Source organism: Anabas testudineus, chromosome 13 (genome assembly GCF_900324465.2).
Source record: "Anabas testudineus chromosome 13, fAnaTes1.2, whole genome shotgun sequence".
Lineage (NCBI taxonomy): Eukaryota > Metazoa > Chordata > Actinopteri > Anabantiformes > Anabantidae > Anabas > Anabas testudineus.
Genome location: NC_046622.1, coordinates 5,884,976 through 5,908,060, shown reverse-complemented (window position 1 = coordinate 5,908,060; position 23,085 = coordinate 5,884,976). Strand labels below are relative to the sequence as shown.

The following is a 23,085-nucleotide window of genomic DNA, read 5'->3' as shown; positions in this document are numbered from 1 at the left end:
CCACATTTTGAAATAATTGGATAAATTTGTACAAAACTCTACTTGCAAATCACTCAGCTGCAGCTGCCTCTAACAAACAAACAAAGCACAGTGGTTTATTTTGTACATAATCATCTATCACTTACTGAAATTCTTTCACACTGCACTTGCCTGGAACGGACAGTTAAAGTGAAGATTGTATTTGACATTCAACCTCCCCTATACCTCCTGTAGGCAATTCTCCTGAGCAGTGATGGCCACAATCTGGTCACGGGCGGGGACAATGGAGTGGTAGAGGTGTGGCAGGCCTGTGACTTCAAACAGCTATACATCTACCCAGGCTGTGACGCTGGCATTCGAGCCATGGACCTATCACATGATCAAAGGTCAGAGTGAGCAAATGTGGAGTAGTGAAAGAGTGTTAATACAGTGATCTCCCACTCCACTGTGACTTTACAGAATCATTGTGTGGTCTTATATATGTGAATCCATGTACAGTATGCATACATGTAAATGATTCCAGATCTTTAACACTGCACTGCATTGTAAGTGTATTATGTGGTAAAAAGCCTTGTGTTGCTTATGTTTTGTAGTTGTCAGTGTATGTTTTAGTAAAATAGCCAGCATCCTTTTCCTTTGAATAGAACCAGCAGTTGCCATAGAGACAAAATGCATGGTTATCTTCTGCAAATGCACTCATTTTGGATAAATGGACTGTGAGCATGTTTATCAGCAGGTCAGCAGCATGCTCTTTGCCTAAATGTTTGCATTCTGCAAGATTCGTCAGGAGTCATAACATGGCGCCAGAGCGATAGTGTTCACTCTGGGGCTATAAGCCAGATGTCATCATATGATCTTAGTCTAGAGAAGTTAGAAAGTAAACATTCAAGCTGCACTTCACAGCCACTGGCTAGATCCCCTCAGCAAATTACCTCTGCACCACAGGTGAGCAGAGGATGGACAGAGACTGACATTTAACAGATTTTGTTAACATCACAATAGTATTAATACAAGTCTAAAACTACTAAAATAAAGTGCTGCATTCTATTTTTAACATTTCTTTCACATCACATCAATTAAATATTTTCTAGAACCCTTTGATTTTGTTACAGTCTCTTTCCTCAATAAGTTGACACTAAGAGGTGAGCTGTGCCGCTCCATTTACAGAAACACATTCTGCTGTAGTTCTGTTCATTGTGCTTGAGCATGTAAGCCCTTAGGGTGAAGTAGTATAAGATGACCCTGTGAAATCAGCTGCTTTTCATACATACCAGCTGGGGTTGGAGAGAGACACTGGGACTCAGTGGTCTACTTCGAATGTCAGTGGTACACAGTCATTTACGGTCACAGACCCTGATGACCTCCACTGCTTGGTTCATTCACCACTATAGACATTTTAACAAATTGCTCATATGTGTGGGAATAATCTTAAACAACTAAAACATGTTATTACATGTTGTTTACTTGGTCATAAATACACTATATACAGTCATGAAATGACCAATATTGAGTTTGAATCTTTAGTTTTAATTTGTATTTTCTGCCCTCACGCTGGGATATCATGTAACTTTTATGGTTTTGCTTCTCTTTAGGACTTTGATTACGGGCATGGCCTCTGGTAGTATTGTGGCATTTAACATTGATTTCAACCGGTGGCACTACGAACATCAGAACAGGTACTGAACAAAGACGGATCCATGCAGAAGAAGGCAAGTGGAAGGTTAAGCGGAACACCTACCGACAAGGAGCCAAGCTGTGCTGCTGAAGATCCACAGAGCATGGAGATCCAGGGGGCTGAAGAACGACAGCATGTTGTAGCTAATAAAAAACGAGGTGTGCTTACATGTGTTCATCTGACCTCTTGTTCAGGTGAAATTCAGGTGCCATTTGTCTGTTGCTGAACAATCTTAACACATGTTATGGCAGTTATGATGTCTTAGTTGGGCACCAGCTGAAGTATTTCTCCAACTGAGTCAAGCAGGTCTGTTGTTTTGAACAAGGAGAGACTGAGATCAACTTACAGTAAGTTAACACAATAAAAACGTACTTAATGTAAGCTTTTAAGTTCCTATTTGAAACTGTGAAAATGCAAAACAAGTCCTTTGTTAGGAGCATTTATACAACATTTGTATGGCTGATACATACTTGGAACACTTTTCTAGGAAAAAAGTGAAAATGTAAATATGGACAGTGTAAAGTGTATCTTCCCTGTAAAAGCTGAGATAAACATCTAAATACGTGAGACTAGCCACCACGTTACTAACATTTCCATTATGTGAGCCATGTGTCAATGTTCAGAATGTCGTCATTGCACTTCGGAAATTAGTAATACATGTGGCCGTTTTCTTTGCTCATTGTTACTAACAATGGTCAAATGTATGTGTATGTGAAAAGACAAAATGTTCATTGTTAATTTGTTGTGTTTTATTGTCTATATGGAAGAAAAGTCCAATTCAGTGTGATCCTAGTCCTTTGTGAAATATTTGTTTTTGACCATAATGTCAGTTAAAAGGACACATACTTAACCTGGAATGTCAAAGTATTAAATAATTTAAGTTTAAAACGTTTCAAGTGCAACATTTAAAACAGCAGTTATTGGTCTTGTTTGTTGTTTCAATTTCAGCTGTTGGACAGTCTCTTAACTGCAAAAGAGCTATCATTTATGATTTTGTACAATTGTTGGCACTACAAACGTTTATATCGTTACTTTTTGTCTCCAGTTTTCATTTAAACAATTTTTGCACAAAAATGTTTGCTCATCCATTTTAAATCTGAAGTTGTAAACACCAGTTTATGCTGTACCACCATGCAATGGTAAGCAATATTACATATTTGGTTGCTGAAATATCTGAAGAAGGTTTTCGGGCTGTGTGATAAAAAATGATCTTATCATGAACAGAAAAGTGTCTCAAAAATGACGACGGTCTATTTTTGGTGATATCAAAGCTGCTGATTCTTAATTTAAATGCAGAAAGAGAAGTCGGCTACTGTTGACAAATAATAGGAACCAATATATGCAAAGAGATTTTGAGTTTGCATTCTGATTTTATAGTGGTGCAACAACGCCTCCCTGCCTAAAGCTAAAGTTTTGCATGTTAGCACAGCACTGGGTTTAATCTGCTTTCATGTGACATTTTCACAATTGTTTTTGAAAAATCATTTTAATATTGCCATTATGCAGTGCATTTTTTCGTAAGGTTTTACTATGTCATAGTTGATACTGTAGTTGTATTGCCAATAGTTTTTGCATATGTTATATGAAGCTTATGATTATCTCAAGATCTATAACTGTAAATTCAACATTTTTGGTTTTTAATAAAACGGATTAACTATACAATTTATAGTTTTATTTTATTCACCATCTCTAAAGCAACTGCAACAAAAACATTAATATATACATAACTATAACTTGGTAAATTGAATCGTGTAGTTACAACTGGAGCAGTATTGAGGACATCAGCTTGTTGTTAGGTTATACTGCCACCTGCTGTCTGGATTCATCACAGTGGATCCACTAAACCTGAATCGTGTTATGTAGCAAAGGTTGACCCACAAACTCATGGAGTTAAGTTGCTGATTCAGTTCAGTTAAATCCTTTTTATTATCAGGTTTGATTTCTTGGCAGAGTACATTGTAGGAATTTTGTTTTTAACCATAACTTTTTTGTTTTCTTATGAACTGGAAAAAAACAAACAAAAAAAACGCATAACTGTTTCACATTCAGATTGTGTTTTTTTTTTAATGTCCTGACATTACTGCAGGGGTTCCCAAACCTGGTGCTTAAGGCCCATTGCCCAAGGCCCATTGCCCCTGCGTGTTTTCCAACCATCTTTTCCCTACTCTCCATTAGATCAGTTGTGTTTAGTCTAAAGAAGCTGGAAGATACCATCTCCATTGGGGATGGAGTGAGGGAAGACAAAATGAATTGTTTGGAAACCCCTGCATTAATGGTTTAACTGAATATAATACAGCATTCACATACTCCATCTGCTTCCTAACATTCTCAGCTGTCTTTGACTAATTGATGCTTACAGTAGAATATATACTAACTGGCCTCTTTATGAGGCACACCTGTATAATCTAAAACAATTCAATACAGAAGCTCTTTCATGAATTCTACTTTTACTATCTTTCTTTCATCAGTCTTTGTTGAAATTGTCAAAAAGGTGATAATTCTACTGAATACTTATTGAGGCCCCAGTGAGTGGTGCAGTTGTACATGAGTACATTATATTAAGACAGGTTTCTCTAGTATTGGCCACCTTATATACATAAATGAGACCAAAACATGAGAAACACCTCCTACTATAATACACTCGAGTTTGACTCCAGCACCCACTGCAATCTCAATAATTAGCATATAGTGGAATTTTCACCTTTTAACAAAACTGTAGCCTTGTAAAAGTTGAATTCATGGCAGTGCTGCTGTATTGGTTAGATTGTAAATGTGTACCTAATAAAGCGGCCTGTGAGTGTATATAAACATTGTTTTTCAAGTCATGAAAATCAAATACAGCCTTTGCCAAAAACTGTCACTATTCACACTTTTGTTTTCCTTGTGCTTTCTCCTTTGGCTTTTCCCCTTCAGATCACAAACTTAAAAGCCCTTATAACAATAATAAAGTTAACGAAGGTGTGAAATTACATTGCTGTTAAAGTATGTATATACAAGTCTTAACTGAGCTGTGGTATGACTGTAGGTTTACTTCTGCATTCACCAAGAGCGCACATACAATGACAAGAAATGGTTTCAGGTGTATATCAAAAGGCGAAAGACCAGAACTACTGATTTAAAATGCATTTTAGCAGACATGCAGGTTACAGTGTCTGGTGAAGGGAAGAGGACTTTCACATCCAAGAATATTTGGTCTCTGGTGAATGAATGAATGAAATGCTCAGAGGACATACACTACATATAGTCTAATGGTTCAGGCTTCTTAGCCTAGTTGCTTAATCTGACTATTTAAAATAGTCTGATTATAGACAATAGTACTGACTGAACATACTAAAATAGTGATTTTACTGGAAGCACTTTAACTGTTTACCCTACATCCTACATTAACTTGTTTCTTAATTTAGTATTTATTGTAAATGTTGCACATGAGCTAACTTGAAGTTGAGTCATGGCAAACAGATTTTTTTGTTGAAGCATTTCACTTGTCATCCAAGTAGCTTCTTCAATCTGAGGAAGGTTGTTTGGAGGCCACAAACATATCCTCCATGTTGGTTTCACTACACACCTGCCCTAGTTAAACTTGTTATGATAGACAATGGAAGGGGAGTGTGTGAGTAATGTAAAAGTCACACTTATAACAACCCCTCCTAACCCCATTACAGTGGGATTTTAACTATAGCCTTTATGGTGGATGTGTGAAGTGGTTTTGATTTTTCTGGGGATTAATTTGAGGGCAGCTTGATACATTTGTCTAAGGCCTCCACCTCTGTTTAGAGAGGGTTTATTCATTTGCACATATGGCTTCCCGCACCCCTCTCTCGAATAACTTTTCATCTCTGTCCAAAATGTGTACAATAATGTCCTCAAATGAGCTAAATGTCCCTGTTTGATACAGTATGTTAGTCGTCTGCCAATAATACTGGGAACAGCTCCATTCTCGCTCAGTCCAGCATTATTAAGGACAAATTTGACACTGTGCTCATTGGGCAGTACACCTAATTGCACTTATCCTTATGTGCCAAGGCAAGGTTCAACACATGCACTTACTACTAACTACATAGTACTGACATTCATCTGTACCACTACAGAGTTACAACCGCACTCACAAACATTTAACAACACTACTGTTTCATTAATCATCTTCAAGCACACAGCAAAACTGGGCCATCAATAGTCCAACATTAGCACCCCCTCTTTAAAAGGCAAGCTACCATGTGGCAGGACAATATCCTACACAAATACAACCAAGTACAAGTCCAGATAATGCTCACTGTACATTATAGCAGCATGTCTTTTCAATTTCTTAAGTCATCTTAAACAGTGCCTGAGGTTTATGCACCAGAAGCTAAAGTACCACATCACAGAGTATGGTGACTTAACATTGTACTGAGTAGGTTATCGATAAACTAAATGCGTTTACGTCAATATGGCAAGTGATATGTATTGAACATTTCATATCACAAAATCATGTAATATTTCAAAGCTGACAGTTGCATGTACACTTTGCTTTAAAAAGAGTTTATCTTTCCTGCGGTTAACAACATCAACCACTAGGTGGATCTAGAGTACTATAATGAACAAGTGCTTGCAGTGTAGAAATAAGGCTCGAAACAGTTTGGTGTATTTTTTTTGAAAGAAATGGGAAAAAACACTCACTGGCAACTTGATTAGGTACACCTGCACAATCTAATGTAATCCAGTTCAGCGACCAAGAATTCCACATTTACTAAGTTATAATTTGTTAAGACTCTCAGAAAGCTGATAATTATATAATATATAATAATATGCATGTTTATCATTTAGGTGATGGAGTTGTGGTAGCGTTCATTGTATTAAGAGATGTTTCTAATGTCTTAACAAAAGTTGAAAAATTATAACAATGTTAAAGAATTAATAGCAGAGCTGCTGTACTGGATTGCATTAGATTGTACAGGTGTACCTAATAAAGTGGCTATATATATATTGTTATAAATTGTTGCATGCTCTTAAGGTGTATTCTTTTCTTATCAATGTGTATTGTAATTAAAAAAACAAATGTTGACTGAAAAAACTAAACAGTAGGTACAGTTAAATATGCAGTTTGTGAATGTCCAAGTCAGCAGACTGAACCTAATGTCAGGATTTTCCTTTTTGCACTTCACCCTCTCATTTTTCCATTGCTGAGTAGAAGGTTGCTGTGGCCTCGGGAAGGCTGTTAGAACGGAGAGATGGGTGAACGGACAGTGTCAGCTGAACCTGGAGAATAGTCTTCAGACTCAGAAGTGAATTCAGCAGGGGAGAGGCCAGCGTTTGCAATGTTGGGGGCACAGGCACCGATACTGTGTGGGTGATGTGGAGTGGACTTCACATCCTGGTGGCGTCTTCGTCGGAAAACTTGCTTCTCCTTATCAAGTGGCGTGGTCTGAGGGTAACACAGCAGCAACTATTAGGTTCTCAACAAGACCACAAAGATGAGGAGAGGCATCCGCTCAACCACCACTGAAGTAAATTTGCCTCACAAGACTTTTTACAGAGTTTAACTTCTTCTGACACAGTAAACTAGTGCAAGGCTAAACAAAACCAGGAAAAGCAACAAGACACAGTAAGGCCTGCAAATAATAAGTGTGCAACATCTGTGTCTGTTTCAGCACATCTTATAAAGAAACAAAACTGCAATCAACTTGTGAAACAAAAATTCACATTCATCCATATGTCAAATGAATCCTTCAATGCTGTTAGCATTATGGATACATAGCTCCTATGCAGAATAAATGGCAAGGTAACCACACAACTGCGCGAGCAGGAAACAGCCACAGCACTAGTGAGATGAAGTAAGATAAAGTGATGGATCTGATGAGGTAAACAGGGGTGAGGCATGATAAGGGCTCCATTAGAAATAATGGGTCAAACCCTTTGGGGGACAGCAAATGGAGACTGCCAGCACTTTGCCATGGGAGCACTCTTATTAGCACTATGCTGTGTCATACCTTATCCAGTTCAATCCTGGATGCTGGTAGTGGTCCAAAGACCCTGACCTCTGGATGGTAAAGTCCTGGTCCGGCTGAGCAGGAAGAGACGAGTGCAACTCAGAGGATCACTTTAAATTCAAAGCATCACTGACCTGATTAGCATTAAGGCACAAAACTGTTTAGTTCTGTTAGAACTGCTGGAATGAGATGGAAAGGAGTGGCATAAATATGCCTGGTCACTGTCCACTGACATTCTGTGAAATCAGAAAAAGTAAAAAAAAAAAAGAAAAAGCCAGAGAAGCTTCAACTAACGCAGGCAGTAAAAAGTGTGTGACTTGTAGAAGATACCAGGTCAGTTTTAGCACTAATCAAGAAATGTCTACTGACTGACCAATAGGTTTTTTATGATCAGCTGATGCTGATCTTTAAAGAGCAAAGAGGCCAGTGCCCGATGTATAATGCAGATATAATATGGTTGTTTTTGAAAATATATATATTTTTTATATTATGATTAAGCAAACTGAATAAATTCTCAACCAGATTAGAAATTATTTAAATTTAAAAAGTATAATTAGAGCAACAACAGGAACTATTTAACTGTATTTTTCAATAATCAAATGCACTGACTTGGCAGTTTATTAGGTACACCTAGGTGAAAGTAATCCAGTAAGTAAGTTTAAAAAGACTAAGAAACACGGAATCACCCAGTATTACTTGTTGATCCTCCTCAATTCTGTTAAGCAGGTAGCCTACTTCAGTAAAGGCTCATAAACCTTTATTGTGCACACAGTAACAAGTCAGGTATCACAAACTAGTAAAGTCTCATCTCACCTGAGCTCCCCTGGTTCTGCTGTCCTGCTTATTGTTCGCTCTGTGTGGAGGAGCTGAGCCTCATCCTCGGTCTCAAAGAGCAGACACAGAGTAGAGGCTAAAGCATAAGCACCATAACTAGATATTTTTAGGTCGGGTAATCTCACTCGCTGCTCTCGTTCAGCGGTATTAAAATCCCTCCAGGCCAGTGAATCGCACCCGTGTGCCCAAATCATTTTTCCACATTCATATATAGTAATTTTCAGGGCATATGCAAATAAAATGCTGAAATGTGTCCACAGGCATTTTTGTATTGATGAAGAATAATTAAAAATGTCACAGTTCAGTCCAATTAATGAATTGACCAATCAATCGAACACTAAATATACTAATACCAAAATCTAGTCATTGTAGGCCAACTATGTTATCTGTATAAAGTAACAATGTGCTGTGCTGACAGTCCATGTAAATGAGAAGGGTGATAGGCTATAGAGCACACAGACATTTCTGGCAGCAAGAAGCAGACGAATGAAATGATATGTATAGAGAATAAAGCAGTTACTAATTCATAGATTACAAAATAAAAAGAGATGGAGTAACCTGCTGTTTTGCACAACCAGATTGCTAGCTTTGACTTAAATTAATTTCAACAATAATAAAAAAAAAGCATTTGCACAATTGAGAAATGAAGCCCACAACCAAAGCATCATCCCATATGCAATTTAACTGATGCCGAATTGCATGCTGTGTCAGTGTGCAGAGGTGAAGACAAGTGCTTACTGTAATGACTGACACTCCTGCTGTGGTGGTGTTGGGTTTGGGCCCAGTGTTGAAGTGTTTCTTAATTTTTCCAGCCACGGGCAGCTGCTGCTCGCTCTCGGACACACCGTCATCCTAGAAAACACAAAGAACAAAGAGCAACTGTTACACACAGGACATTATTTTCTTATCAGTACTTGTAAACTATGTGTAAACTTAAGTCTACTTAAAAAATTAACTTTAAAATACTAAACTTACATTGACCCAGCGATGATCAAGCACTTGTATGGCTGTGTATCGCTGATCCACCTCTACCTGCAGCATCCCAGTGATTAGAGCCTAAACAAATGCATGTTAGTCATATGAATCCAGTGTAATATTACAGGTAATAGAGACACAGCCAATAGATCACTGACAGATTCAGAAGCATGACAATGGGCACTTATAGAGACAAACCTTGGCGGTGTCAGACACATTATCCCAGTATGGTGAAGGGAAATCAAGTTGGCCTCTCAAAATCTGTTCAAAGAGAGCCTCCCGATCCTCACCAGAGCTGCAGAAATTAAAACAGTATTTTTTAAGCTCCACAAGTTACACATAATCATATGTGTAATATGATATCATGGCTTTCTATAGATATTTGTGATGTAATTTACATAAACTTAGATTGTTGAGGTTAAAACAACATGCCACTGAAAGTAAGCCACTTAATGTAAGTACATACCCTCGAAAAGGAGGAAAGCCACACAGCAGTATGTAAGTGATGACACCAGCTGCCCAAATGTCAACCTTGAGGCCATATCTGTGTGATGAGAGAGACAAATGGATATAGCCCACAATAATTACTGTAGCTGTTTTTTTAAGAAGATTATGATCATTGCTGTTTCAGAGCAAATATCCTGAATCTTGTCTCAGATGATGTAACACCTCTGACTCACCCTGTCTCAGCAACAATCTCTGGTGCTACATAGGTGGGTGTGCCACACACAGTGTAAAGAGGTCCGTTGACAACAGTAGCCAAGCCAAAGTCACCTAGTTTCAGAGATTTACTACCATCATGGTGCTCATAGACCTGTGGTGGAAAACATAAGCAAGTATTAATCCTGTGTTCCAACAGCATGTTGTGTTTGCTAATCTAAGTTCATCAATGTAAAGGGCTAACTGATTATTAGAAAACTAATTATATTGTGGGTTCTGTACTAGACTCAAAAAGACTTTTCTTGTTCTGAAAGATTAAGGCTATTCTATGCGAAAGATTGCCAAGGTACTTAAGAGCTTTTACAATGCTGTGTACTATTCCCTTCACAGAGCAGTTCAGACTGGCTCTTAACAGTACAGAAAGAGGAGTGGTAGGCCCCCGTGCACAAGAGTGTCTAGTTTGACAAACAAGATGCCTCACAGGTCCTCAAATGGCAGTTTCATTAAATAAGGCCCACAAAGGACCAGTCTTAACGCAACAGTGAAGAGGAAACTCCAGGATGCTAGACAGAGCTGCAAACAAAACACATTTTCTTTTTACATTAAAAATCATTATTACTAATTCTGTTACTATATTTTCTGTTTATTATACTAATGTTTTATTCAAACTTCAGTCTTATTTACTTTCTGCAGTAGTCTATTTAAGATAAGATAAACTTTATTAAGCCCCTAAGAGAAATTCAGGCGTATTACCAGAACCATAACCTATTGCATTTGAAGTTTCTGTTTCTATTTGTATTTTAGAGTTAAAAAAAATCCTACAGATCACTTGGGAAAGGGAAAGGATGACAACAGGGAAAACACACCCAGAAAGAGTGATGGTAGAAAGTCTTTACACTGTGGCTTCACTTACTCTGAATACAGAAAGCTTGCAGACCTATACCTACCAAGAGATTTTCTGGTTTTATGTCTCTGTGGACAATATTGAGACTGTGCAGGTACTTGATGGCACTCGCCAAATTGAACAGCATACAGCTGCCATCTCGCTCTGTGTATTTGTTTGAAGAGATGATTGCATCAAAGAGATCGCCCCCCTGGAAGAAAGAGAATTTGTAATGTCAAAGAGCAACAGTAACAGCTATAAATTGACCTCTAGTAAGGAAATGTAAATGGATAAGAATGAAATGTGTAGTACCTTAACCAACTCCATTACAAGATAGAGTTCAGTAAGGGTGTCCATTTCTTCAATTAGGAGTACAATGTTGGGATGTTTCACACGCCGAAGGATTGACACTTCACTTTGGATCATGTGTTCCTGGATAATAAAGAAATGCGTATAAACACTCCAGTGTAATGTGAGAGTGGGGAACTACCTTTACATTAAATTTACAGCAAATATGAAAGAACGGTTTCAGAAACAATGTAATTCTGGAAGATAGACGATACTCGTTAAGGCCACTTAACCAGGTTTATATGATGCTTTAAACCATCTAAAAAATAATAAACCACAACATTTTAGGTCCCAGACGACACTGACCAATGAAGGAAAAAACAAAAATGAAAATGCCAAACTGAATTCCCTCAACATTACATAGTAAAAACAATTGGACAATTCGTTAGCACAGACTTGGTGGTGTAATAACTGAAATCAGGCTAACCTTTCCCCTGCATTTATTTTTGCTGATGATCTTCAGAGCATACTCTCTTCCAGTGGATCTCTCCACACATTCTCGGACCACAGCAAAGTTTCCATCCCCTAATGTCATCCCCACTTTGTACCTCTCTGCTATGGAGGCAGGGACTGAGGGATATTCATCCGTTGGGTCAACTGTACAGCAAAATTAGAAAAAAAATGATGGTAATGTTATAAACAGACACCAAATTATTACTATCAAACAAAGTGTTATTTCAATATGTTGATGTCCTCTGCGGTGTGTTACCTTCACTGCCAGGTCCATCTCCGTCATCCATTGAACTGCAAACCTTGGTAGACGCTAAAGAGAGCGAAGAGCCACTGTGCTGAGAACCCTGGAAAGACGATGGTAGGGAGACGAGGAGAAGGCAGAGTGTGTTTACACAAAGCCCATCTATTGTACTCTGCCAAAGTAGGGTATTCATTAGATTGGATTCTAATGAATATGGCCCTGACCATTGCCTGCACAGAGGCAAAATTAATCAAGTGTGGTGAAACATTATACTTTCTAGGATTTGTGTGGAAAAAGAGGGGCCAAACAATCCCCCACCACAGCCAAACACCAGACCTAGCCAGCCTTATGATTAATTAATGATAGTATTGCTGACAATGGGATTGGCCAGTCTGAGAACTTGTGTGTTCTCCCCAATCTATGATAATCACAGCAGAAATGTTGCTGCAGCAGTACAGCTGACATATTATTCAAAAGATAACACTAAAGCGTCATAATACACCTACAAACACAGCCTGTGTTGACGAAGTATTGGCATTTGGCTGATTCTTTCTCAACTGAATTCAAAAACATAGTGGATATTATCTGATATTTACATCTATACACCTGTGTACACAGGCATTGTGATCACCCACATCAACTTGTTAAGATATCTCAGTAATATAAACAATACTATTGTTTGATAAAAGCAAACAATGAGGTCTGATGTGTAGCTAGCATGATGTGGATTATTCTGATAAAAAAATAATCAAATTAATTTTCAGAAACTAAATACAACATTTGTTTTATCGTTGTTAAATTCCTTCACAAAGCTACAAAGGAGATCCTCACAAAAACAGATTTAAGGAACATCAATTCTCATTACCTGTCTTCTTCGGAGGCTAGCTGGACTGGTTGGAGAGGGACTTGGAGATTTTCCAGATCGAGGTGTGGAAAGCTGGCTGCCTGCAGTACCATTAGCTGTTGATACAGCAGAAATCAGCATATAGATGAACTACTACACAATAACCTAAATCTAAATCTACTTTTAATAGCTAATGTATACATATCAGGTTAATCCGCATTGTGGAATATGTTAAACAATGCATTTATTTTTTTGTCTCAAATGATAGAGACAAAAATGGAAACTGACCAGAACCAGTGGATGAGGGAGATTTGCTCCTGCGGGGCATCCCGCCACCTCTTGGGGAGGATCGACCCTGTAGGGTGGGGAGGCGGCCATATGATGCAGACTTTGATACCCTGCATTCTGTGGAGAAATAAATTTAAAATAAATCAATTAATTAAAATTAAACATCATGCAACAACACAAGGTACTATACAACAGCTTCAAAAATGATGTATACATAAAAGTACATCATTAATAGGGACAATTTAAATAAATCCAAAGAACCACAAATTGTGTGATGACATCCTTTCTATCTTGATCCCCAGATACTTTTTAACACAACTACAGAAGTAGGTCAGCTAGATCCTTTATTTCACCTAATGAATATTCATTGTGAAGCAAATCTTTTTTCATGTCTAACTGCAGTCTAAAGTCTGGGCAATAGATAAAAAAAAAGGCAAGAGAGAGGGTGCGACATAAAACAAAGACCCCCAGTCGGACTAGAACCAATGATGTTGTAGTTAACTACTAACACTAACACACTAACCATTAGGTTACCAGTGCAATCCTGACAAACATTTTAAACAATTTGCAAAGTACAACAAAGTATGAGCTGCAACAGTAACATTAATAGTCACCGAGGTATGAGTACAAATTTGCAAGAAATAACAGCATAAATTCTGAATTTGACATGTTCTGTATTTTTTAAGCAACAGTAGCAGATGTTTAATAAAAGCTATTTACAGTACCACTAGTCAGTGGTATGCTTAGCCACTGAAGAATGCACACAGTGATCCAAGCCTTTGGATGCAAGTTAAAGTACACCTACCACTTTCATCCAAGTTGAAGTCATCCTGATAACGGAATTTCTCTGGGCCACAAGCAATAAAAATATCATCTTCTCCAAAAAAGTCCTGAAGACCAGTGACCTGGTAAAGATTAAGATGTGTCTGTTAGTTCCAGTGCAAAAACAAGTATGATATGCCATCTGTCTACATTACTGAACATATTATTACAAGAGTACTGTTGCTTTAAAAAATGTAAGATACCACATTGAAGAAAAACAAAAACTGTAATAATTTGTTAATTAGTTCAACGACGCACAAGCTGCAAAATCCAAAGCCATATCGTTTTTTAGACTGTATATTGTAACATTCACAATGGGGATTAAGGTGTCCACCAGTCATTAAACAATGATATAACATTGTCATAAAAACATTTAAACATTTTACCACCCTTAGACATTCAGAGATCCAATCATCAAAACCATTTTAACATTCAGTGACCAAATTAAGCTATTTTCAAAATCTACTAGATCTTTTAGCTACACAATGGCCTTCATTCTTAGGAACTTTGGTTAAAATAATAAGTGAAATGTTAAAAGAATCATTTACTTTTACACCGAGAAAAACTGAATGACTAAGCTGATGCATCTGCTCATTTATTGCTCTCATTAATATAGGAGCCCATCTCAAAGGAGACACTGTCATAAATAAGTGAAGATGCTGATAGAGTCCTGACCTTCTCCTCAAAAGGCTTATTGATGTGCTCAACTACAGTGTGTGCCAGAGAATGCACAGCTTTCCTGTTCATTTCTTCCACATAGGGGTGAAATGCTGAAAATTGCATTATAAGTTGCCTCATTTTTAGGAACCATGTATAGTTCAGCAGAAGTCCGTTAAGATGAACAAAAAAGACCAGACAGGAGAGCTAAAACAATCTACTATGCTGTCATCCTCAGTTATGATTCTGGTTTCTGCTGTACAAATTTCAGGGTGCTTTGGAAGACATTTACTTCAAAGCTGTCTATTAATTAAAAACACAATATACACCGTTTTTATATTTTTTAAATAAAAAAACCAAATAGTTGGATAATCTCCTAAACAAAAAGATCAGTTTATCAGTAACCTCCATATAAAGCACCTCAAAGAACCAAAGGTCATTTAACCATGAAATCTTAAACCATGACAACAGAGGGGGGCTTAACATGTAGCTTTTTCTCCAGATGCCCCACCCTGACAGCTCCAGCCCATCACCCCTTCTCCAAAAGAGTCAGAGATCCCAAAGGGAGGAGAGTCGTTGCCAGGGAGACCAGACAGCTGAGTTTGAGACAATAAGGTGGATGTGGCTACTTCAGGAGTAAATGTCAGATCATATCTAAAGCAGTGTACAGTACAAACTGCAGACCACAAAATAATGTCACCATCAGTCTACGTAAGATGAAACAACATAGAGCACCTTGTCACAGTGACGCAGGTTTAAATATGGTTTCAGACCTTTTGGTGGGTTCACTTAAAAAAACAAAACATTTGTAAAAAATGTGTAAAATAATAAAGGTAGTTAAATAAGGCAACCTTATTTAGCCACTAGCAGAGATTTGAGTGATGGTGCACATCATCTTACCACTGTCCACTGTAGTACCAAAATATGGATTGCTTCACATAAAACCTTGATTCACTGATTTCATTGGAGCCACTATATAATAGAAACCTCATATGAACATATGATAGAACAGCAATCAAGAATGTGAAGCTGTGTATTGACTACTTGCCTGCTGGCTCAGTGACACAGCAGCTCCATCAGGCCTACCATCCCCCTAACAAACACACACACCCCCATCCAGCCCTATACTCCTTGTAGTCCTGAAGCACTCGCTTTTTTTCCAGAAACAATGGCAGGTATCCATACTCGGGGAAACTAATCAATCAGAGCCATGGTAAAGACAGCAGATTACACAAAAGACACTAAATGCCAATAAAACAAATCTTTATCAGTGGACAGATGGAGCTCTCCAGGGTGCTAAACCTCTCTTTTGAATTGGAAGACTGAACACGGCAAGCGGTCATTTAGCATGTAAGGAAGAAACATGACTCATCTTCACATCTTTCACTGGTTTTAATTTCCATTTGAATAAGCTCCCCTAATTTCTTTATTTTTTTAAACACTGTAGTAATTCCTTTGCCAGAATCAAGGATCAATCTTGCTGTAATGTACCAAATTTCATAGTGTACTGTCTGTGCTTAAAAGTATGTTCAGCAGAAAGAATAGGACAAAAACTTTAAAGTCACAGAAATTCATAATCCAAAATTCAAATATTTGAGCAATAGCTGCTTTAAGTCTGCATTGTGACGACATCCATACTGACATAACCACAACCCAAGCACACTTTAAAACATACTCCATTACAGTAGCCCACACTTTCCCAGCACTCCTAATCACGATGTCCTAGTCTTAGATTTCTATATTTAGACCTTAGAAATATCTGAGTCTTACAGGCAGAAAAAGACTATTTCAAGTAATTCTTCAAAAAAGCTTGCTTGCTAATATAACAAAAAAATAATTTTGGAATACTGAGAGAATACTGAGAGTGTGTGAGACTACAGCATTTCTAAAAATTAAATGTATATTGTTTTGATTACAAAATGATCATAATGTAGGATTATCATTGAATGAACTTAGGAAGTTTGAACAATATGACTCCATTGTCCCATTATAAACAATTATTTACCTATAATAGCAACTTCCAATTTAGCTGAAAAATAATAACAAAAAGAGACCAAACTAACTTTTCATTCTTTGCACCAAATGCAGTGGGACACTAAGCATGTCACCATTTTTTGTTTACCAGCCAAGTCACAGCAGTAGCCGAGAGGAAAGCCAGACTATGTCCCTTCTTCTCATCTCTCCACTGTAGTTACAGTGAGCAGTTTAAAAATGTCACAATTTAAGAACGTTGCAGTCCTTAGCAAAAAACTAATATTGGTATATTGAACTATCTTCGCATCTCTAAAGCATGTATGGGCTGTTTACCACATTTACTGATAAATAATTTTACCATGGAGCATTAAGCCTTTGCTGCATGCACTGATGTCAAGCTAGGCTCCATCCTCGGGTGACTATTGACATCTATTTCAACAAGAAGTGTTGATTCTGCTGACACAGAGAAGTTAGCAGTGTGCATAATACAATTATAGTATGGAGCCATATCCATATAGCACTGCACATTACAGTGGGGATCGGAATGCCATGGGGTAAGTCTCCACAGACTTAGTCATGCAAATATTCTCTGCTCCATCCCACATAACGGCAGGATCACATCAGGCCTTGGCATGTCTTCTTGCCCTAAAGGGCCTCATCTGCAGGGTGCCTGCATCTCTATCGCTCGCTATCCTCTCTCCCTTATCTCTCCCCTTACTTTCAGAGTGAATCATGTTTTATTAATAATCAGTCACCTGAGGTTTATAAAGTGCATCCCAAGACCAATAATGATCCAGGCCCGTTTGGCCAACTTAAACCTAACTCATGGCAGAACACTACAAAATTACATAGGATTAGCAGTATGGAGGGATCACAGTCATGACGCAGAGGCACCAGCTAAGCCAATTCACCATCTTGAGTCAAACTTTTTTCTAATGAGATGGTTGCATTTAAAATGTATTTGGTAAACACTACATATAAAACAACCATCCCATAATTACTTGTATCTGCCCAATCAATCTCTGTCTCAGGACCAAAAATAGGTAATATATCCAAGGTTAAATACCCATGAAAACAGGCCCTTTGATGCCAATGGTTGCTTATATAGCCATCTGGAGTCACAACATGACAAGAAGTACAAAAACAGAAACTAGAGCACAGAACTGCAGCACTGCCAAGCACATAATATAATAGCCTATTATTAGTAGGGCACAGATGACACTGAAACTACTAAACTGAAGAAGCAACGATATCTAGCAAAGCAGAATCATCACTTTTACACAGTCTAAACAATCTCCCTTTGATCTATTGCAATTTCATGTCCATTTATATTTTGCTAAACAATCTTGTTTTGATAAAGTAAAATTATGAGAAATTATACTTCAACCATGTGCTCCAACTTGCTGCCATGTGTGTAATATAGCACATGTGTATAATAACGCTGCCAGACCAAGCACAGCATCTATGAATCCTCTCACACTTCACCTACAGGCCTGACATCACTACTGCACCGCTCTGCCGCAGAGGCTGTTCCTTAGCAACCAGCTCCGGAAACCATAGAAACCACCAGGAAAAAAAAAGAAGTCATTTCCTGATAAGGATACCAATATAGAGTGCAGGTGACAGAGTTTATGAACAGGTTTCCTAACAGAGGTGTTATTTCTGTGGGATGTCCTGTTACAAGTTTACTCAGTCATTCTATATGCTGTTGCCACTTACCAATTGTTCATGCACATTGGATCATAAAGAAAAGCATGTCAACCGAAATTGCTATAACATTTTTAAAAATGTGAATTATTGTATGGGTACAGTGAATTAATATCACTGAGGTATAATGTAAATAATGGTACTTTCTCCAAAGTTCATTTCAGGGCATATGTGTGGTACTAACTACTGGCTAAGTGAATGTCCGTTTGATGGTGTGCTACTGTTGGTGGGAATGAGGTGGAGTCCTAGAAACCTATTTCTCGTAATACATTTAGCAAATACTCCCAGTTGACTTTAGAGTCTTCTGGGCTTTGTCTCTTCGGGTAAAGACACAATTCTCTGAGACATGAATGAAGAGCAGAACAGACCACTTGTACTGGCAGAGACAAAGTTCTATGTCTTCTAAACCTTAAAAATTTATTCACTGTGCTAAATAATATAGGCTAATACACATGGGCTCAGCTAAACTTTCTATGCAACAGAATGCAAAGAGAATATAACAACCAAAATCGCAGAATTCCTGGCTCCCTAGCCAAATGTATGAAAGTACAGTAGTAGACACAGCTATTCTTCAACAGATGCACAAAGGTCATGCTACTTGAGAGCAATTAGTGTACTAGTGGTATAGAATAGGCATACAATAGATGTTAAATTAAATGCTACAAGTATGCAACCAGATTTACCAACTGCAAGTACAACCAAAAGCTTTGCTACATGCAATTTAACTAAACATACAAATAAAAAAGCAGTTAATGACCCCATGTTTTTCCAATATATGTGCTTTAAAATTCAGTTGTTTGTAGTATGTACTGGGCATAATTACATTTCTGTGACCCTTCTCTAAGGGGAGCATCCAAAGTCATAGAATGGACTAACGCCAATATTATTTCACATTATCAGTTATAACTAAGCAAAAAACAATTTATGATGTGGATATAACTCTATACAAGTTGTGTACCTTGTGGTGCATACAGCCACAAGACTGCAGAATTACATGCAGTTTCCCACAATGTGTAACATTCTTATTTTCTTGCGTTTAGTTATTTTCCAAATTTCTCATTTTATTGAAATGTCTTTGACAGGTGTGAGATGTAATCAGCATTTAGATCATTTAACACCTACCATCTTGCCGTCCAGAGTATATAGCCTTCTCACAACTCCAGAGTCCAGCTTAATGGCATCTGTGATGTCAGTCATGACTTGCTCAAATGAGTGTGCTGTCTTCTTGTTGAGCAAGATCCGTACGGCCTTGCGAGGCTTTACTCCACTGCGGACTATGGTTACTAATTTGGGCTTGATGAAGTCCTTGCTCTCTCTGGTTTCTGGGGATCCAGCCTTCCCACTTCCAAGAGAAGAAGGGTCACGGACAGATATGGTAGTCCTAGCACCTAATGACCAGTTGGGGTTTACATTCTTTGTGTACTCCAGCTTCTTGTAGGGCTCTATGGATGCACAAACATAGCTCTCCCCTGTAGAAAAATCAAGACACAAACAAATTTGGATTTTCAAGCAAACAGAGGTTATTATACAGATGAAAGACTACAGCAATGATCACAGGATAGTATAACACTGACAATTTAGTTTTGACCTGCAGAAGCAGTTCATTTTGGTGAAGTCTGTGGCATAATTCATCTCACATTACTCAATCACAACTATATCTGGTGCAAACTTACAAACATTCAGGAACACTGCTCACCTTCCACCAGTTGGTCCATGCTGGTGATCTTTGTTGTGCCATCAACGGTATATATGGTCCGCACTCCTTGGGGTAAGTTAACATTATCTGACAGAGACCTTGTGAGGTCAGCCAGGAGTGCTTCTAGAGACCTAAATCGCTCCTGAGAAATGGCATACACAATCCCTTTGAAGTAGCGGTCCCCATTGCGATAGAAACGAACCTTCTTGGCCTTCTTTTCTGAGCTCAGTGCTTGCAGCGTCCTGGTTCTGTACAGGCTGCAGTGAGCACTATGAGTGGGACTGGGGAGTCCATTCCCCCTTGAGCCCCTTCGGGTGTATCTCTGAGCCTTGTCCCGCTCATCAAAGTGCTCCAGCTCCATGACTGTGTAGTACTATTACACCCTAAATCTAAATAATACAAAGAGAATCCTTATTATTTCAATAAGTATTTTAAGCTACAAACTACACTAGGTGTTTACACTACACACTACTAATACTGCTACTAATACACACATTACGAAGTAGCATGTCACACCCATTTCATGCAGCCCGAACTCCAGCATTTTAGCAATAAAATGACATGCATTGTTAGGGGATAAATACATTAACACTATAAACAGGGATCTCATGTTAAAGCTTACTATAATAACATAAAATGGCAAGACAACAGTAAAGATATGCTCTTGAAAAGGTGAAAGCTATCTTACCTTTGAGGTGAGGGCAGATGCAAAGAAAGCTATCTCTGAAGGCAACCTGTCTCAATTAATCATTTATTCATTTGACGCCTTGGATGAACCATGCGTCCCTTTGTTGTCCCTGTGATGGTGCTCTGCCTGCCTGCCTCTCCTGTGTCTACTCTGCTGTGTGTTCACATGCAGAGAGGAGGCAGGGCTGTAGCCGGTGTCCTCCACCCTCCCCTACTCCTCTGCCATTGCAGTGATTTACACCGGACCGCTTGGGTGTGTGTACGTGTACGTGTACACACACACACACACACACACACACACACACACACACACACACACACACACACACACACCAGTGCTGCTGCTGCTGAGGTTCTTTGCTCAGAGCGCGTACTCGCACAAACCTCGGTGATTGTAAAGCGCGTTCACGCCGAGGTTGACCTGCTTAAATAACCTCACCCCTAGAATAAGTCCTTAAATATATAAACAGCTAATAACCATTTATTTAAATAAAGCGTGGAAATAGCTGAAGAGTAGTTGTACCACTGGAGTAACTTGTGTTTAGGATAACATACAACACATTACACCGCTTCACATAGTAACAGCAGCTAACTTAGCGTTGGATTAGCTACGCTTCAAGCTAACTTATTACCAGTTAGCCTGCTAGCAATCTCACAAAATATCCACTGATTGAAGTAGTAGTAGAAAGTTCATACGCCTATTTACTCAAGGACTATACTTTATATATAAGTACACTTTAAGTGTTTTTATATTATACTTCTCCATTTTTCAATTTAGATGGAAATTGCGTTAATTGTGCACTACAATTAAGTTGTTATTTGACAACGTAATTTACTGCTGTTGGTTACTTTGAAGATCTAGGCTAATTCGTCAATAAATTATTATTTTAACTCTTATTATAAATTAACCAACTTACATAAAGTAGCTAATATTAGCTCTCCTTTCACCTGCAACATGTGTAATATTTAGATTATGCATTATAGTATCAACAAATCAACTAGTACTACTTAATTATAAGTATATTTTGATGCTAATACTTTAGCAAATCACAAGATAACGTTAAAAGACGTTACAGTTCTTTAGCTAGTTAGCTGTAGTTAGCTGTTAGGTTACCGTTGGGAGTTAGCTAGCTAGCTAAGCGTCATGAGACGACGGGACAAGTTGGATCAGGTTAAAACGATAAAACAATAAATGTACTACGACACAACACGTATATTAATCTAGAGCCTCTGAATTTTCGTTTAAAATTACTGCTAACTTACCATTTCAATTTCAATGTAGGTTACGTTGTGCATAGCTCATAGCTAGCCGCTTATCCCACTAGGGATCAGCTGCGCGTTGAACTAATAAATCCACATCATACACATTAAATATGTCTAAGTCTGCATCTTGCATGAACAGATTTTGCAGTAGTGGGCACATCACAACTTTTCCGGCCCTCAGCATTTTTGAATTTGCTCAAACCGATCAAAACAATTACTTTATTATAGGGCTTTTGTCCAGCTGGCCCGCTGGAGCCATAATTTACTTATCCCCTAAAGCTGGAAGGTTATTTTCATGAAGCCACTGTTTGCTGATCATGCGGTTCTAGGGAAAGGACTTAAAATGATGGAAAACTTGTCACTTGTTGAAGCTGTGACTTACTTCTCTTCCTACTTTGACTTTTACAAGTTTGAGGAGAATATTTATTTAATTATTATGAGAAATGTAGATTTTCTTGTTTTTCCTCAATGCAGTACAAATATGGAGTCTGTGGTCCTATTTCTCTTATAATAAAAAAGAAATAATAATAAATATTAATATGTATAAACCTTTAAAATAGTTTCTAAAGGTCAAAAGTGCTAATGGCTGGAAATGGCACATGTAGCCTCATTAGAAGTAAGCTGAGAATATGACTGTTTGCTTAATTTATTTATGTTCTTATATTGTCTGTTGTTGCAGTACTAACTAGAATAACCATTCTCAAACAAAAAAATTGCATTGTTTACAGATATTTACTGTATGTTGTTTGTTAACAGTATTTAATTTCAGATAACATTTTAAGAAGATGCAGAAGAATTGTAAACAAGGAAATCTGGCCAATATCACAATAATACGTCTTCTGATAGTGGATCAGATACTTCCTACAGTTGATACCCTGATATACTGAGTATCAAATCAGATGTTCCCCAGGCATAAATGCTGCCAGTGTATCTGGATCAATCGCTCTCTGCCATATTTCAGTCTACAGGAAAATAATTGGGTGAACCTGAGCCCTGCATTTATAAAGGAATGAAGCCCAGTTCATGTAATTTCACGTTAGTAATGATCAGTCACTCATCTTTAAGCCATGTGGTGTGGGATGTCTCTCTTGGCTTGGTGGACTCTGTTCCTCTCCCATAAGTAAATTTAGGCA

At 38.1% G+C, this 23,085-nt stretch overlaps 2 protein-coding genes across 11 annotated transcripts in view; one reads left to right on the top strand and one right to left on the bottom strand.

Moving 5' to 3' along the window:
• LOC113173007 (neurobeachin-like) overlaps nt 1–3,452 on the top strand; it is a 174,735-nt gene extending 171,283 nt beyond the window's left edge. For all 6 annotated transcript variants that reach the window (XM_026376260.1, XM_026376233.1, XM_026376252.1 and 3 more), the window contains 2 exons: nt 214–365; nt 1,572–3,452. In XM_026376260.1, coding sequence (XP_026232045.1) covers nt 214–365; nt 1,572–1,662 — 243 coding nt within the window. In that variant the 3' untranslated portion in view covers nt 1,663–3,452. The remainder of the gene's footprint in view (nt 1–213; nt 366–1,571) is intronic.
• On the bottom strand, nt 213–22,117 carry LOC113173121 (serine/threonine-protein kinase DCLK1-like). 5 transcript variants are annotated; one of them, XM_026376440.1, is made up of 17 exons: nt 21,953–22,117; nt 20,691–20,840; nt 20,003–20,391; nt 19,429–19,775; nt 13,952–14,051; nt 13,147–13,263; nt 12,880–12,974; nt 12,030–12,117; nt 11,748–11,917; nt 11,285–11,404; nt 11,037–11,183; nt 10,110–10,243; nt 9,896–9,973; nt 9,628–9,724; nt 9,430–9,510; nt 9,193–9,306; nt 3,557–7,055 (listed from the first exon to the last, which is right to left on the bottom strand). In XM_026376440.1, exons 3-17 carry the CDS (start codon nt 20,361–20,363, stop codon nt 6,849–6,851), a joined length of 2,256 nt encoding a protein of 751 aa, XP_026232225.1. In that variant the 5' UTR covers nt 20,364–20,391; nt 20,691–20,840; nt 21,953–22,117; the 3' UTR covers nt 3,557–6,848. The 5 variants fall into 5 exon arrangements, with proteins under 5 accessions (XP_026232252.1, XP_026232225.1, XP_026232235.1 ...); XM_026376450.1 differs by lacking the exon at nt 21,953–22,117 and adding an exon at nt 21,607–21,673 and having other exon boundaries at nt 20,691–20,843; XM_026376477.1 differs by lacking the exon at nt 21,953–22,117 and adding an exon at nt 7,621–7,694 and having other exon boundaries at nt 6,998–7,055; nt 20,691–20,883.
• Nucleotides 22,118–23,085: the final 968 nt, after the last annotated feature.

What these genes read in the sequence shown, in the direction of transcription:
- LOC113173121 (XM_026376440.1), bottom strand. Translation starts at nt 20,363, where the DNA reads ATGGAGCTGGAGCACTTTGATGAGCGGGACAAGGCTCAGAGATACACC. An exon ending in CATGGACCAACTGGTGGAAG is followed by an intron (nt 19,776 to 20,002) that starts GTGAGCAGTGTT and finishes ATTTTTCTACAG; the next exon opens with GGGAGAGCTATGTTTGTGCA. An exon ending in GGCTTTCCTCCTTTTCGAGG is followed by an intron (nt 9,725 to 9,895) that starts GTATGTACTTAC and finishes TAATTTCTGCAG; the next exon opens with CTCTGGTGAGGATCGGGAGG.